Raw genomic sequence first — 14,359 nt, 5'->3', positions numbered from 1 at the left:
TTCCGAGAACTGGAGTTAGAGAAGAAAGAGGGAAAGAGAGAGAGAGAGAGAAATAAAGAGAGAGAGAGAGAGAGAGAGAAGGGAGGGAAGGAGGGAGGGAGAGAGGAAAGAAGGAAGGAAGGAAGGAAAGAAGGAAGAGACCAGGAAAAGGAGGAAGAAGAAAGGAAGGAAAGAAGAAATAGACAAGGAAGAGGAGAAGGAAGGAAAGAAAAGGGAGGGAGGGAGGGAAGGAAAGAAGAAAGGAAGAAAGGAAAGAAGAAAGGAAGAAAGGAAGAAAGAGGCAAGGAAGAGGAGAAGGAAGGAAAGAAAAGGGAGGGAGGAAGAGACAAGGAAGAGGACAAGGAAGGAAGGAAAGGAAGGAAGGAAGGTAGAGACAAGGAAGAGAAGGAAGGAAAGAAAAGGAAGGAAGGAAGGGAAGGAAGGAAGGAAGGAAGAAATATGAGGAAGAGGAGAAGAAAGGCAACAAAAGGAAGAAAGGAAGGAAAGAAGGAAGAGACCAGGAAAAGGAGGAAGAAGAAAGGAAGGAAAGAAGAAATAGACAAGGAAGAGGAGAAGGAAGGAAAGAAAAGGGAGGGAGGAAGGAAGGAAGAAGAAAGGAAGAAGAAGAAGAAGAAGGAAGAAAGAGGCAAGGAAGAGGAGAAGGAAGGAAGGAAAGGAAGGAAGGAAGGAAGGAAGGTAGAGACAAGGAAGAGAAGGAAGGAAAGAAAAGGAAGGAAGGGAAGGAAGGAAGGAAGAAAGAAATATGAGGAAGAGGAGAAGGAAGGCAAGAAAAGGAAGAAAGGAAGGAAAGAAGGGAGGGAGAGAAGAGGAAAAAAAGGAAAAGAAGAGACAGAAGAGGAAGGGAATTAAATGATTGGAACTCTTTGTTATTTGTTGTTTTGCTTTTTCACTTTTTTTGTTCCGTAATGAAAGCTTTACCCTAGCAATAATGATGCCACTAGAATTGATTGGTTGGTTGATTGATTGACTGGCAGACTGACTGACGAGGTACCATCAAGTCAAGCTACAGTTTCTCTTGTCAAACTACTTTCCTCCTTTCCATGGGGGGTCAAACCACGTTTCTCTTCCAGAGGTTGTCAAATTACTTTCCTCTTTTCCATGGGGGTCAAACTACGTTTTTCTTTCAAGAGGTTGTCAAATTACTTTCCTCCTTTCCATGGGGGTCAAACTACGTTTTTCTTTCAAGAGGTTGTCAAACTACTTTCCTCCTTCCCATGGGGGTCAAACCACGTTTCTCTTCCAGAGGTTGTCAAATTACTTTCCTCTTTTCCATGGGGGTCAAACTACGTTTTTCTTTCAAGAGGTTGTCAAATTACTTTCCTCTTTTCCATGGGGGTCAAACTATGTTTTTCTTTCAAGAGGTTGTCAAATTACTTTCCTCCTTTCCATGGGGGTCAAACTACGTTTTTCTTTCAAGAGGTTGTCAAATTACTTTCCTCCTTTCCATGGGGGTCAAACCACGTTTTCTTTCAAGAGGTTGTCAAATTACTTTCCTCCTTTCCATGGGGGTCAAACCACGTTTCTCTTCCAGAGGTTGTCAAATTACTTTCCTCTTTTCCATGGGGGTCAAACCACGTTTCTCTTCCAGAGGTTGTCAAATTACTTTCCTCTTTTCCATGGGGGTCAAACTACGTTTTTCTTTCAAGAGGTTGTCAAATTACTTTCCTCCTTTCCATGGGGGGTCAAACCACGTTTCTCTTCCAGAGGTTGTCAAATTACTTTCCTCTTTTCCATGGGGGTCAAACCACGTTTCTCTTCCAGAGGTTGTCAAATTACTTTCCTCTTTTCCATGGGGGTCAAACCACGTTTCTCTTCCAGAGGTTGTCAAATTACTTTCCTCTTTTCCATGGGGGTCAAACCACGTTTCTCTTCCAGAGGTTGTCAAATTACTTTCCTCTTTTCCATGGGGGTCAAACTACGTTTTTCTTTCAAGAGGTTGTCAAATTACTTTCCTCTTTTCCATGGGGTCAAACCACGTTTCTCTTCCAGAGGTTGTCAAATTACTTTCCTCTTTTCCATGGGGGTCAAACCACGTTTTTCTTCCAGAGGTTGTCAAATTACTTTCCTCTTTTCCATGGGGGTCAAACTACGTTTTTCTTTCAAGAGGTTGTCAAATTACTTTCCTCTTTTCCATGGGGGTCAAACTATGTTTTTCTTTCAAGAGGTTGTCAAATTACTTTCCTCCTTTCCATGGGGGTCAAACTACGTTTTTCTTTCAAGAGGTTGTCAAATTACTTTCCTCCTTTCCATGGGGGTCAAACTACGTTTTTCTTTCAAGAGGTTGTCAAACTACTTTCCTCCTTTCCATGGGGGTCAAACCACGTTTCTCTTCCAGAGGTTGTCAAATTACTTTCCTCCTTTCCATGGGGGTCAAACTACGTTTTTCTTTCAAGAGGTTGTCAAATTACTTTCCTCTTTTCCATGGGGGTCAAACTACGTTTTTCTTTCAAGAGGTTGTCAAATTACTTTCCTCCTTTCCATGGGGGTCAAACCACGTTTCTCTTCCAGAGGTTGTCAAATTACTTTCCTCTTTTCTATGGGGGTCAAACTACGTTTTTCTTTCAAGAGGTTGTCAAATTACTTTCCTCTTTTCCATGGGGGTCAAACCACGTTTCTCTTCCAGAGGTTGTCAAATTACTTTCCTCTTTTCTATGGGGGTCAAACCACGTTTCTCTTCCAGAGGTTGTCAAATTACTTTCCTCTTTTCCATGGGGGTCAAACTACGTTTTTCTTTCAAGAGGTTGTCAAATTACTTTCCTCTTTTCCATGGGGGTCAAACCACGTTTCTCTTCCAGAGGTTGTCAAATTACTTTCCTCTTTTCCATGGGGGTCAAACCACGTTTCTCTTCCAGAGGTTGTCAAATTACTTTCCTCCTTTCCATGGGGTCAAACCACGTTTCTTTTGCAAAGGTTGTCAAATTACTTTCCTCTTTTCCATGGGGGTCAAACTACGTTTTTCTTTCAAGAGGTTGTCAAATTACTTTCCTCTTTTCCATGGGGGTCAAACTATGTTTTTCTTTCAAGAGGTTGTCAAATTACTTTCCTCCTTTCCATGGGGGTCAAACTACGTTTTTCTTTCAAGAGGTTGTCAAATTACTTTCCTCCTTTCCATGGGGGTCAAACTACGTTTTCTTCAGAGGTTGTCAAATTACTTTCCTCCTTTCCATGGGGTCAAACCACGTTTCTCTTCAGAGGTTGTCAAATTACTTTCCTCCTTTCCATGGGGTCAAACCACGTTTTCTTCCAGAGGTTGTCAAATTACTTTCCTCTTTTCCATGGGGTCAAACCGTTTTCTTCAGAGGTTGTCAAATTACTTTCCTCTTTTCCATGGGGTCAAACCACGTTTCTCTTCCAGAGGTTGTCAAATTACTTTCCTCTTTTCCATGGGGGTCAAACCACGTTTCTCTTCCAGAGGTTGTCAAATTACTTTCCTCTTTTCCATGGGGGTCAAACCACGTTTCTCTTCCAGAGGTTGTCAAATTACTTTCCTCCTTTCCATGGGGGTCAAACTACGTTTTTCTTTCAAGAGGTTGTCAAACTACTTTCCTCCTTCCCATGGGGGTCAAACCACGTTTCTCTTGCAGAGGTTGTCTTCTCTTCCCTTGACTTTCTATTCTCCTTTCCGTGGGCTTACTTTCCTCCTTTCCGTGGGCTCAAACCACGCTTCTCTTTCAGAGAGGATTAAGCCACGTTTCTCTTTTCCTCACTGTTTTCGGGACGAAATTAGTTGTTATTTGGTTTTTTGGAAGCCTATCCCAGGATCTGTCAATATTGAGCGCCCAACGATGCTCAAAAAAACCCCAACAAAAACCCGGTTGCTGGCGATTGCTTTAACCATTTCACGCTCTCCAGATTTCAGCAACCAATCCATAGACCCCCCTGGTTCATACAAAGCAACCCCGAGTTTACGGGCCTCCAAGCCAGACCCTTGACCCTGATTGGCTAAGCCGGGGATGAGCAAGCTGCTCCCAGGGTCCCAGAGCCCCCCCTCCCCACCCCACCCCGCCTGTGGTTGGGTGGGGAGAGGGGCCGTTGTCGGGGATGAAAAGCTTTGCAAAGCTGCTGGCTGAGGGTGAGATTTGGGCTTTTGTCTGGTGTGGGGTTTTTTCTTTCTTTTTTGCAGCCGCGCAGAGCTAGTGGCTGCTGCTTCCAAAGCCCCAGTTGGGCTCCGAGCCCATTGCCATGGAAACCGCTTTCGGCAGCTGGAAGCCGTGCCCGGCTGGCGTGGCCGGCTGGCTGGCTGGCTGGCTGGCTGCAGTTCCCGTGGCCAAGGATCAACCCATCCATCCGTCCATCAATCAGAAGAGAGCTGGAAGGGACCTCAGAGGTCTTCTAGTCCAACCCTCTGCTCAAGCAGGAGACCCTCTTCCATTTCAATCAATCAATCAATCAATCAATCAATCAATCAATCAATCAATCAGAATAGAGTTGGAAGGGACCTTGGAGGTCTTCTAGTCCAACCCTCTAGAGTCTCTTCTTAAAAACCTCCAGCGATGGACCACCCACAACTTCCGGTGGCAAGCTGTTCCACTGGTTAATTGTCCTCACTGCCAGGAAATTCCTCCTTAGTTCCAGGTTGCTTCTCTCCTTGGTTCGTTTCCATTTGTTGCTTCTTGTCCTGCCTTCGGGGTGCTTTGGAGAATAGGTGGAAACCCCCCCCCCTCTTCTTTGGGGCAGCCCCTCAAATATTGAAACACTCATTTCCCCCCCACGACCCCCAAGTCCTTCTTTTCGCAGGCTGAAATCTGCCCTCTTGAGCGAAGCAGCTGGAGCGAAGCGAGGGATTTCTGGAGCCATCCAAATCCCCCGCTCCGTTTTCAGTTTCAGCGGGGGGTCCTCGGCCCACCCACCCCCCACCCCTGCAAGGATTAAGACAGACCCAAAAGGAAAATAATAAAATAAAATAAAATAATAAAATAATTTAAAATAGGCAAGCCCAGCAGGATTAGGCGGGACAAGGAGATATTCTCCCCCAATATAATTTTTGCTGTTTAAAAGAAGCCCCTTTCCTTGGTCCTCCTCGTACGTCAAAAACGCCAGGCGTCGGGAATTCCAGCAAGCGCGGGAAAAGGAAGAGAGGCGTTTTCTCCCTGCTGGTAGAAAGCTAGCCGAGAAGGGATTGGCCAAAGTAGAAGCTTTTTTCTTCTTCTTCTTTTCGCCAGAAGTGCTTTGTAACCAGCATTCCGCTTCAAAAGAGGATCATTGCCTCTGGAAGCTGTCAATGCTCCCAACGCTGGAAGTTTTTAAGAAGATGTTGGATAGCTATTTGTCTGAAACCTAAGCAGGGGGTTGGACTAGAAGACCTCCAAGGGTCCCTTCCAGCTCTATTCTGATCAATTGATTGATTGATTGATTGATTGAAATGGTCTACATCTTCCACTTGAGCAGGGGGGTTGGATAGAAGGCCCCCAAGGTCCCTTCCAGCACTATTCTGATTAATTGATTGATTGATTGATTGAAATGCTCTAGGGTCTCCTGCCTAAGCAGAGGGTTGGACTAGAAGACCTCCAAGGCCCCTTCCAGTTCTTTTGTTCTATTCTAAGAGGGTGGGGCCAGGGGGCTTGCACCATGTAAGACAGACCCCACAAAAGCTCAAAGCCTCTTTTCCAACCCCTTACCCTTCTACACACACACACACACCCCGTCATTTTCCCAACCAAAGTGACTAATATTTCCACAAAGTGTCGGGAAAGCGACATTAACAAGCAGCTAATTAGCACCGCCAATTTTTTTTTTTTTTTTGACAAGCCCCGTGTCAGAGCCTCTAATTAGTCTCGCATTCCGTTTTAATCAACGGTTCTCCGTCACGGATTTAATTTAATTTCTGGATCAAAATGCCAACCGCCGTTCGGGCGGGCCGGGAAGAGAAGTCAGGGATCGCTCTGTAAACTCGGCACCTTTCGCATCTGGATCTTTGGGGGGGGGACCTTCCCATCCAAATATCTACGTCCCCGTTCCCCCACCACCACACACCCTGCCCTGCCCCAGTCTCAATTTTTGGGAAAATCCAGGCTGCTTCGACTCGTGTTTCACAACTCAACCACCACAACAGAATTGGAAAATAAATCTAATTTAGGGGGCCAGGATAAAGGTTGTTCTCCACTTACGACAGTTTATTTAGTGACCGTTCGGAGCCACAAGGGCGCTGAAAAAATAAAGGGACTTAAAGATTGTGTTTCACACTTATGACCGCTGCAGCATCCTTGGGGTCACGTGATCAGAATTCAGGCCCTTGGGCATGCTGCAGAGGTCGTAAGTCTGAAAAAAACCTCGCTTTTATGAATGCCGTTGTAACTATGAACAATCAGGATATGAACTGTTGTACATCAAGGATCACCTCTATGCATTTTTCCAGCCAGATGGATAGGAGGAGGAGATAGAGAAGGAAGGGAAAGGAGAAAGAGAAGGAGAGAGAAAGGAAAAAAGGAGGAGATGGAGAGAAAAGGAGAAAGAGAAGGGGAGAAGAAGAAAAAGGAGAAGGAGGAGAGAGAAGGAGAAGGAGAGAGAAGGAGAAGGAGAGAGAAGGCGACAGAGAGAGAGAAAGAAAAGGAGAGAGAGAAAAGAAGGAGAGAGAAAGGGAGAAGAAGAAAAGGAGAAGGAGGAGAGGAGAGAAGGAGAGAGAGAGATGGAGAAGAGAAAAGGAGAGAGAGAAAGAGAAGGAGAAGGAGTGAGAAGGAGGAGAGAGAAGAAGAAGGAGAAAGAGAAAGGGAGAAGAAGAAAAAGGAGGAGAGAAGGAGAGAAGGAGGAGAGAGGAGAAGAGAAGGAGAGAGGAGAAAGGGAAAGGGAAAGGAGACGAAGAAAAGGAGAAGGAGGAGAGAAGAAGAAGGAGAGAGGAGGAGAAGAGAAGGAGGAGGAGAGGAGAGAGGAGCAGGAGCAAAAGAAGGAGACAGAGAAGGAGACAGAGAGAAGAAGGAGAGAGAAAGGAAAAAAGGAGGAGATGGAGAGAAAGGGAGAAAGAGAGGGGAAGAAGAAAAAAAAGGAGAAGGAGGAGAGAGAAGGAGAAGGAGAGAGAAGGAGAAGGAGAGAGAAGGCGACAGAGAGAGAGAAAGAAAAGGAGAGAGAGAAAAGAGAAGGAGAGAGAGAAGGGGAGAAGAAGAAAAAGGAGAAGGAGGAGAGGAGAGAGGAGAGAGAGAGATGGAGAAGAGAAGGAGAGAGAGAGAAGGAGAAGGAGTGAGAAGGAGGAGAGAGAAGAAGAAGGAGAAAGAGAAAGGGAGAAGAAGAAAAAGGAGGAGAGAAGGAGAGAAAAGGAGGGAGAGAGGGAGAAGAGAAGGAGAGAGGAGAAAGAGAAAGGGAAAAGGGAGACGAAGAAAAAGGAGAAGGAGGAGAGAGAAGGAGAAGGAGAGAGGAGAAGAAGAGAGAGAAGGAGGAGAAGGAGAAAGAGGAGAGAGGAGCAGGAGCAAAAGAAGGAGACAGAGAAGGAGACAGAGAGAAAAGAAGGAGAGAGGAGGAGAAGGAGAAAAAGAGGAAAGAAAAGGAGAGAGAGAGTGAAGGAGAAATAGAAGAATTGTGGGGGTCCTGGGTGCTCTCTAAGCTTGGTGGTTTTCTTCCAGACGTTTCATGACCCAACTAGGGAACATCATCAGTGCTAGAAGGGAGTAGAGTTATTTGCAAACGGAGGAGAAGGAGAAAGAAGAAAAAGGAGAAAACTCACTTAACCGCCGCCCCCCCCTCTTTCCTTAATCTGGACTTTCTCCCGCCTTTAACCATGTTGGGGGACAGAGAGAGAGAGAGAGAGATGCTGCTAACCTGGTTAGCTGTTCCTCCTTTTCGTCTTTTTTTTTAAAGACCGCAGATAAGATTATCTGGGTTTCCACCCCAGTCAAAGCCGCCAGAGCTTCTCTTGAGTAAGCTTGGAGTAATGCCATTTCTTCCACCAAGGCTTTGATGTTTCTCTTAGGAGTTTTTTGTCTGCCTCCCTCCCCATATGAGTAACCAGTTTCTGGGTTGGGTTGGGCTGGGGAGGGGGAGGAAGAGGGGGAGGGGGGCTTTCAAGGAGTGGCTTGACCGCCTGTTGGGGTGGGGGGGGTGGGCGCCTCTGCAACGCAGAGGGAGGGGCAGGACCCCCAAGAGAAAGGGGTCACTTTTTGTCTCCCCCCTCCCCAAATTATGAACCCCCGGATGTGGAAAATCCAGCACGAATCTGATCGTCAGATGCACGCTAGATTCTCCTCCCCCCCCCAAAAAAAACCTCCCACAAGGGTCTTTCTCAACCTTGGCAATTTTAAGAGGTGTGGACTTCAGCTCCCAGAATTCCCCAGCCAGCATCCAAGGACTTCAAGTCCCAGAATTCTCTTTACCGAACTGTTGAACTAATCCGGTGTTTCTCAAGCTTTAAAACAGGAGGACTTCAACTCCCAGAATTCCCTAGAGTGGGATTTCAATTTCCAGAATTCCCCAGGATAGGGCTTCTGCTCCCAGAATTCCCTAGAGTGGGACTTCAATTCCCAGAATTCCCTAGAGTGGGATTTCAACTCCCAGAATTCCCTAGAGTGGGATTTCAATTTCCAGAATTCCCCAGGGTGGGACTTCAATTCCCAGAATTCCCTAGAGTGGGACTTCAATTCCCAGAATTCCCCAGGGTGGGACGTCAACTCCCAGAATTCCCTAGAGTGGGACTTCAATTCCCAGAATTCCCCAGGGTGGGGTTTCAGCTCCCAGAATTCCCCAGGGTGGGACATCAGTTCCCGGAATTCTCCAGGGTGGGACTTCAACTCCCAGAATTCCCAGGGTGGGACTTCAACTCCCAGAATTCCCCAGCCAGCCAAGCTTGGATCTCGAAAGTTTCAAGCTTAGTTCGGGAATTCTGGGAATTGACGTCCAGGCGTCTTTAAAACCTGCCAGGGTTGAATTCTGGGAGTTGAAGTCCTCTGAAAAAGCCACCACGGTTGAGCAACTCGGTGGGTTTGATGAATTGGGCAGAGGAGCCGGCGCACCGAATCTCTCCCCTTCCTCTCTTTTTCAATGCGCCCACCCACCCATTTGCTCTCTCTCTCTCTCTCTCTCCTATCCAGGCTGCCCGTCTGGGACGTTCAAAGCCAACCAGGGGGACGAGAGCTGCATCCACTGCCCGATCAACAGCCGGACAACGTCCGAAGGAGCCACCAACTGCGTCTGCCGGAACAGCTATTACCGCGCCGACTCGGATCCGCTGGAAATGCCGTGCACCAGTACGTCCGTCCGACAAGGTGGCAGAGAGGAGGGGGGGGCAAACGGATAAAACCCTGGACCTCGGATCAGATTCTTACAGATTAATGGAAGGGACCTTGTAGGTCATCTAGTCCAACCCCCTGCCCAAGCAGGAGACCCTACGCCGTTTCTTGACAGATGGCAGTCCAGTCTGTTCTTGAAAGCTTCCAGGGATGAAGCTCCCACAACTTCTGAATAACAGAAAAATAACAGAGTCGGAAGAGACCCTGTAGGTCATCTAGTCCAACCCCCCGCCCAAGCAGGAGACCCTGTGCCGTTTCTTGACAGATGTCAGTCCAGTCTCTTCTTGAAAGCCTCCAGATTAGAAAAGTTAAACTAGGCTTATCCGATTCTCCTCAATCTCACCGGCCAAGTTTTCGGTTGCAGGTAGTCCTCGATTTACAAACGTTTGCTTAGTGTCCATTCGAAGTTAGAAACGGCCCGGGGAAAAAGAGGGACCTACGGTTGTTTCACACTTACGACCGTTGCAGCATCCCCGTGGTCACGTGATCAAAATCAGGACCCCGGACAATCAGCTCATATTTAGCACAGTCATTGAGTTAGACGGGGACTCAGGGGTCATCTAGTCCAACCCTCTCCATCTCCAGATTGCTGCCCTGAGGCCAGCGAGGCGCAACACTCACGCAATCTTAACTTCTGCCTTCCTCTTTTCTTTTGATTATTATTTTATTTATTATTTATTTTATTTAATCGCATTTTTATACCGCCCTATCTCCCGAGGGACTCAGGGCGGTTTATTGATTACCTGGTAGCCATTCCTTCAAACCCACTCGCCCGCCCGAGACAATCGTTGCCACATTGAGTTGCATGGGTACTCAGAGGTCATCTAGCCCAACCCTCTCCCTCTCCACCTCCAGAGTGCTGCCCTGAGGCCAGCGAGGTGCAACGCTCACGTAATCTTAACTTCTGCCTTCCTCTTTTTTTTTTGATTACCTGGTAGCCATTCCTTCAAACCCGCCCGCCCGCCCGAGACAATCGTTGCCACATTGAGTTGCACGGGGACTCAGAGGTCATCTAGCCCAACCCTCTCCCTCTCCACCTCCAGAGTGCTGCCCTGAGGCCAGCGAGGCGCAACAGTCACGTAATTTTAACTTCTGCTGTCCTCTTTCCTTTCGGTTCCCTGGCAGCCATTCCTTCAGCCCCCCAGGCCGTCATTTCCAGCGTGAACGAAACCTCCTTGATGCTGGAATGGACCCCTCCTCGGGATTCGGGGGGCCGCGAGGATCTGGTTTACAACATCATCTGCAAGAGCTGCGGCTCGGGGCGGAGAGCCTGCACCCGCTGCGGGGACAACGTCCAGTTCACGCCGCGCCAGCTGGGCCTGACCGAGCCGCGGGTTTACATCAACGACCTCCTAGCGCACACCCAGTACACTTTCGAGATCCAGGCAGTGAACGGGGTCACCGATCAGAGCCCTTTCTCGCCTCACTTCGCCTCCGTCAACATCACCACCAACCAAGCGGGTAAGAATTTACCGCTCGCTTCGCGGCGGGTTTTCGAAAGTTCTTTTTTCAAAATTTCTTCCGTTTTTCTGCCTCATTCTTAAGGGCTGGAATGATATCTGCTGCTTGAGCAGGGGGTTGGGCTAGAAGACCTCCGAGGTCCCTTCCAGCTGTATTCCGATTGATTGATTGATTGATTGATTGAAATGGTCTAGGGTCTTTTGGTTGGGTAGGGGATTGGAGTAGAAGACCTCCATGGCCAGTTCTATTCCGATTGATTGATTGATTGAAATGGTCCAAGGCCTCCTGCTTAAGTAGGGGGTTGGACTAGAAGACCTCCAAGGTCCCTTCCAGCTCTATTCCAATTGATTGATTGATTGAAACGGTCCAAGGGGGGCTGGATAGAAGACCTCCAAGGTCCCTTTCCAGCTGTATTCCGATTGATTTATGATTGATTGATTGATTGAAATGGTCTAGGGTCTTTTGGTTGGGTAGGGGATTGGAGTAGAAGACCTCCGAGGCCCCTTCCCCACCCTATTATCGTACATGCATGTTTTGCAGATCTGCGTATCTCTGCAAGGGACCCCAGATCGCTGGGGTGGGGGTTGCGGCGGGGAGGGCTCACCTCCTCCTCCTCCCCCCCCTTCCTCCTCCATCTTGCCCGTTGCAAATTAAGCCCAACGGTTGTGAGTTTATTGCAGCAGCTGTGAACATTGTCACCTTCTCAGCTGAGAAAGAGGGAGGGAGGGAGGGGGAGAAGCAGAAAGTGTGCGCTTTTGTGCGTAGCAGGAGGCACAAACAGTGCAAAACCCCACCACACACACTCTCGCTGGTTGTCATTTTTCCCACGTGCTCCGAGCTGGCTCAGCCTTATTATCCTCGGAGCTAGAAAAAAAAAAGAAAAAGGAAAAAGAACAAAAAATCCACCCTTATCCTGTTGTGATGTATCTATTCATTAAACCTAAAGAGTAACTCTCGGCTTGCTAATTCTTCTATAATTAGAGAGGCCGCATCCTCCTCGGGCCGTTCCCTCCGCTGCCTTCCTGCTCCTCATTAAGGGGCTGCAAAACCCCTTAGGATCAAACCGAAAGCGAAGAAAGGGGAGGGGAGGAGGGGGGGGCGGGAAAAATGAAAAACAAAAATAATAAAATTTCCAGGTGTTTGCAAAAATCTGGATTTGCAAAGAAGAAGAAGAAGAAAACCAGAATCAAAATAAAAATCGGAGGTTCGCAAAACAAAAGAAAACAAGACAACACGAGGAACCAGCGGCCTGAAAGGGAAAAAAACCCCCACCAATAACAGACAAACATCTATTTATTTGCGCAGGACTGGACTAGATTTTAAATTCAAATTGGTTTTAATGGGGATTTTATTATTTTTATTATCATTTTAATTATTCGGCCAATTATAATAAGTTTTTTAATGGACGTTTTATTTGTATTTATACGTATGTTTTTATCTGGTTGTGAACCGCCCTGAGTCCCTAGGGAGATAGGGCGGTATAAAAATATGAAAAAATAAATAAATAAATAAATAAAATAAATAAACGTTATTTTTTTTTTCCTGGGAATAGACAGGCTCAGAATATGGATTTACGGGAGGGACCTTGGAGGTCTTTTAGTCCAACCCCCTGCTCAAGCAGGAGACCCTGTACCCTATCAATCCATCCATCCATCAATCAATCAGTCAGAGAGCTGGAAGGGACCTTGGAGGTCTTTTAGTCCAACCCCCTGCTCAAGCAGGAGACCCTATACCCTATCAATCCATCCATCCATCCATCCATCCATCCATCCATCCATCCATCAATCAATCAATCAATCAGAGAGCTGGAAGGGACCTTGGAGGTCTTCTAGTCCAACCCCCTGCTTAAGCAGGAGACCCTATACCCTATCAATCCATCCATCCATCCATCCATCCATCCATCAATCAGTCAGAGAGCTGGAAGGGACCTTGGAGGTCTTCTAGTCCAACCATTTGCTCAAGCAGGAAACCCTGTACCATTCTGGACAAATGGCTATTCCACCGATTAATTTGATCTCGGATTATAGAATGACGGAGTAACAAAGTGGGAAGGGACCTTGGAGGTCTTCAAGGCCAACCCTCTGCTCAAAAATTCCAGTCTGATTGTCCAATCTCTTCCACAAAACCTCCATGATGGCGCACCTATTCAAAAGTAGCAATGGAGTCCTTTTCTTAATATCAAGAAATATTAATATTCGTACTGACGATATCGTTGAAGGATGCAAGCTATTCCAAAGCCATCGACTTTCTGTAATTCGACCCAACCTTACCCAGCATCCCTCTGCCGAATGACGCCGTTTCCTTCGCCAGGGGCAAAGTTTGTCTTGGTTCCCGAGTTGCGGTCACGTGATGTCTCACTTAATGTCCCACCGTGGCAGAAAAGTCGGCTACGGCCCCATGAGACCTCCCTTCACAACCGCACCCCGCTTCATGGAACATTTCCCCGCCCCAATGGCGGTCGTAAGCCGAGGACTTTCTATACTGCTACAAATCTATCATTTCTATGAGCGGGGGTTGGACTAGATGACCTGCAAGGTCCCTTCCAACTCGGCTGATCTGTTCATGCGACCCAACCTTACCCAGAAATGCCGTACGCCTCCGAACTTGACAGTTGAATCACAAATATTTCTCCTCCCCAACGCTGCCTTCCCAGACCCTCGATCAACGCCCCCCCTCCCCAAATTTATCCTGTGCGGGCTTCCTTCTCAACCTCCCCTTCCCATATTTCTGACCTGACCTCCGAGCTGAGACATGTCTGGCGGACGGTAATTGAAAATAGCAAAATTTTTTCCCTCTCCGGCTCTCAGCGGTAACCTGACGCTGAGAGAAGAGAACTTCTGAATGGAGCTTGGAAGAGGAGGGGGAAGAGACCCCCCCTCCCCAAAACACAGCTGCCCCCTTGCTTCCCCCCTCCCCCCCCCCCGCCAGACCCCTGTTTGGGTGCTGGCCTCCCTCCACCGGCCGAGAGAGGATTAAGGCGAACCAAGAAGGCTGAACTGCTTTGATGAATCCAAGAGGGGCTTCTTTTGAAAAAATAAAAAAAAGGGATGAGGGAGGGGGTTGAGGTCCCTGAGATTTACTCTGCAGAATTGGCAGCTGACACCAGACAGGCGGAGGGGAGGAGGAGGAGGAGGAGGAGAGGGGCAGCACGGGACGAGGGGGGTCTGGATGGATTGAACTTGGCAGGGCTTCAAGAAACTGGAGATAGTGGCAGTTAAGGCTGGCTGGCATTCGTCCGGGGTGGGGCTGGGGGTGGTGGTCCTCCTCGCCCCATAACAGGCGAGCCCATCTCCCCTCTTCTTCCTCCTCCCCCAACACAGCCCCCCCCCACGTCTCCATTCAGAAAGAGTGAAAGTGGGTTTGTTTCCAAGCAGGAGTGAAAGAACAATTGATCCAAACTTGTTCTACTCTCGCCCGATCGAAGGCGCTCCATTTTTATTTTATTTTTTTGCAAAGGGGCTTTCTGGACGGGAGTGGGGGTGGAGGTGGTGGGACTGGGGGGCGGTTTCTCCCAGATCTTTTCTTTCCCTCTGCGTAAGCCCCCTTTCTCACCCCCTCCTCCCCCAGCGTGGATGTCAATCACTGGCACTTTTCGCAGCTGACGAAAAGATGGATTCAGAGGTGAACTTCACATATTGGCACAACCGGTTCGCCCAGCGCCGGAAATGGGAGCACACGCGCGGGCCCGT

General features: G+C 48.0%; 1 protein-coding gene across 5 annotated transcripts in view; it reads left to right on the top strand.

The window, feature by feature from the left end:
- Positions 1-14,359, top strand: part of EPHB2 (EPH receptor B2) — a 42,642-nt gene that overhangs the window by 10,094 nt on the left and 18,189 nt on the right. For 4 of the 5 annotated variants that reach the window (XM_058161342.1, XM_058161341.1, XM_058161338.1 and 1 more), the window contains exons 3-4: positions 9,012-9,167; positions 10,335-10,670. In XM_058161342.1, the coding sequence (XP_058017325.1) occupies positions 9,012-9,167; positions 10,335-10,670 (492 nt within the window). The remainder of the gene's footprint in view (positions 1-9,011; positions 9,168-10,334; positions 10,671-14,359) is intronic. The other variant, XM_058161340.1, reaches the window with a different exon arrangement.

The sequence above is a fragment of the Ahaetulla prasina genome, chromosome 18 (genome assembly GCF_028640845.1).
Source record: "Ahaetulla prasina isolate Xishuangbanna chromosome 18, ASM2864084v1, whole genome shotgun sequence".
NCBI lineage: Eukaryota > Metazoa > Chordata > Lepidosauria > Squamata > Colubridae > Ahaetulla > Ahaetulla prasina.
The sequence above is the reverse complement of the archived record's forward strand: the minus strand, read 5'-3'. Positions and strand labels throughout refer to the sequence as shown.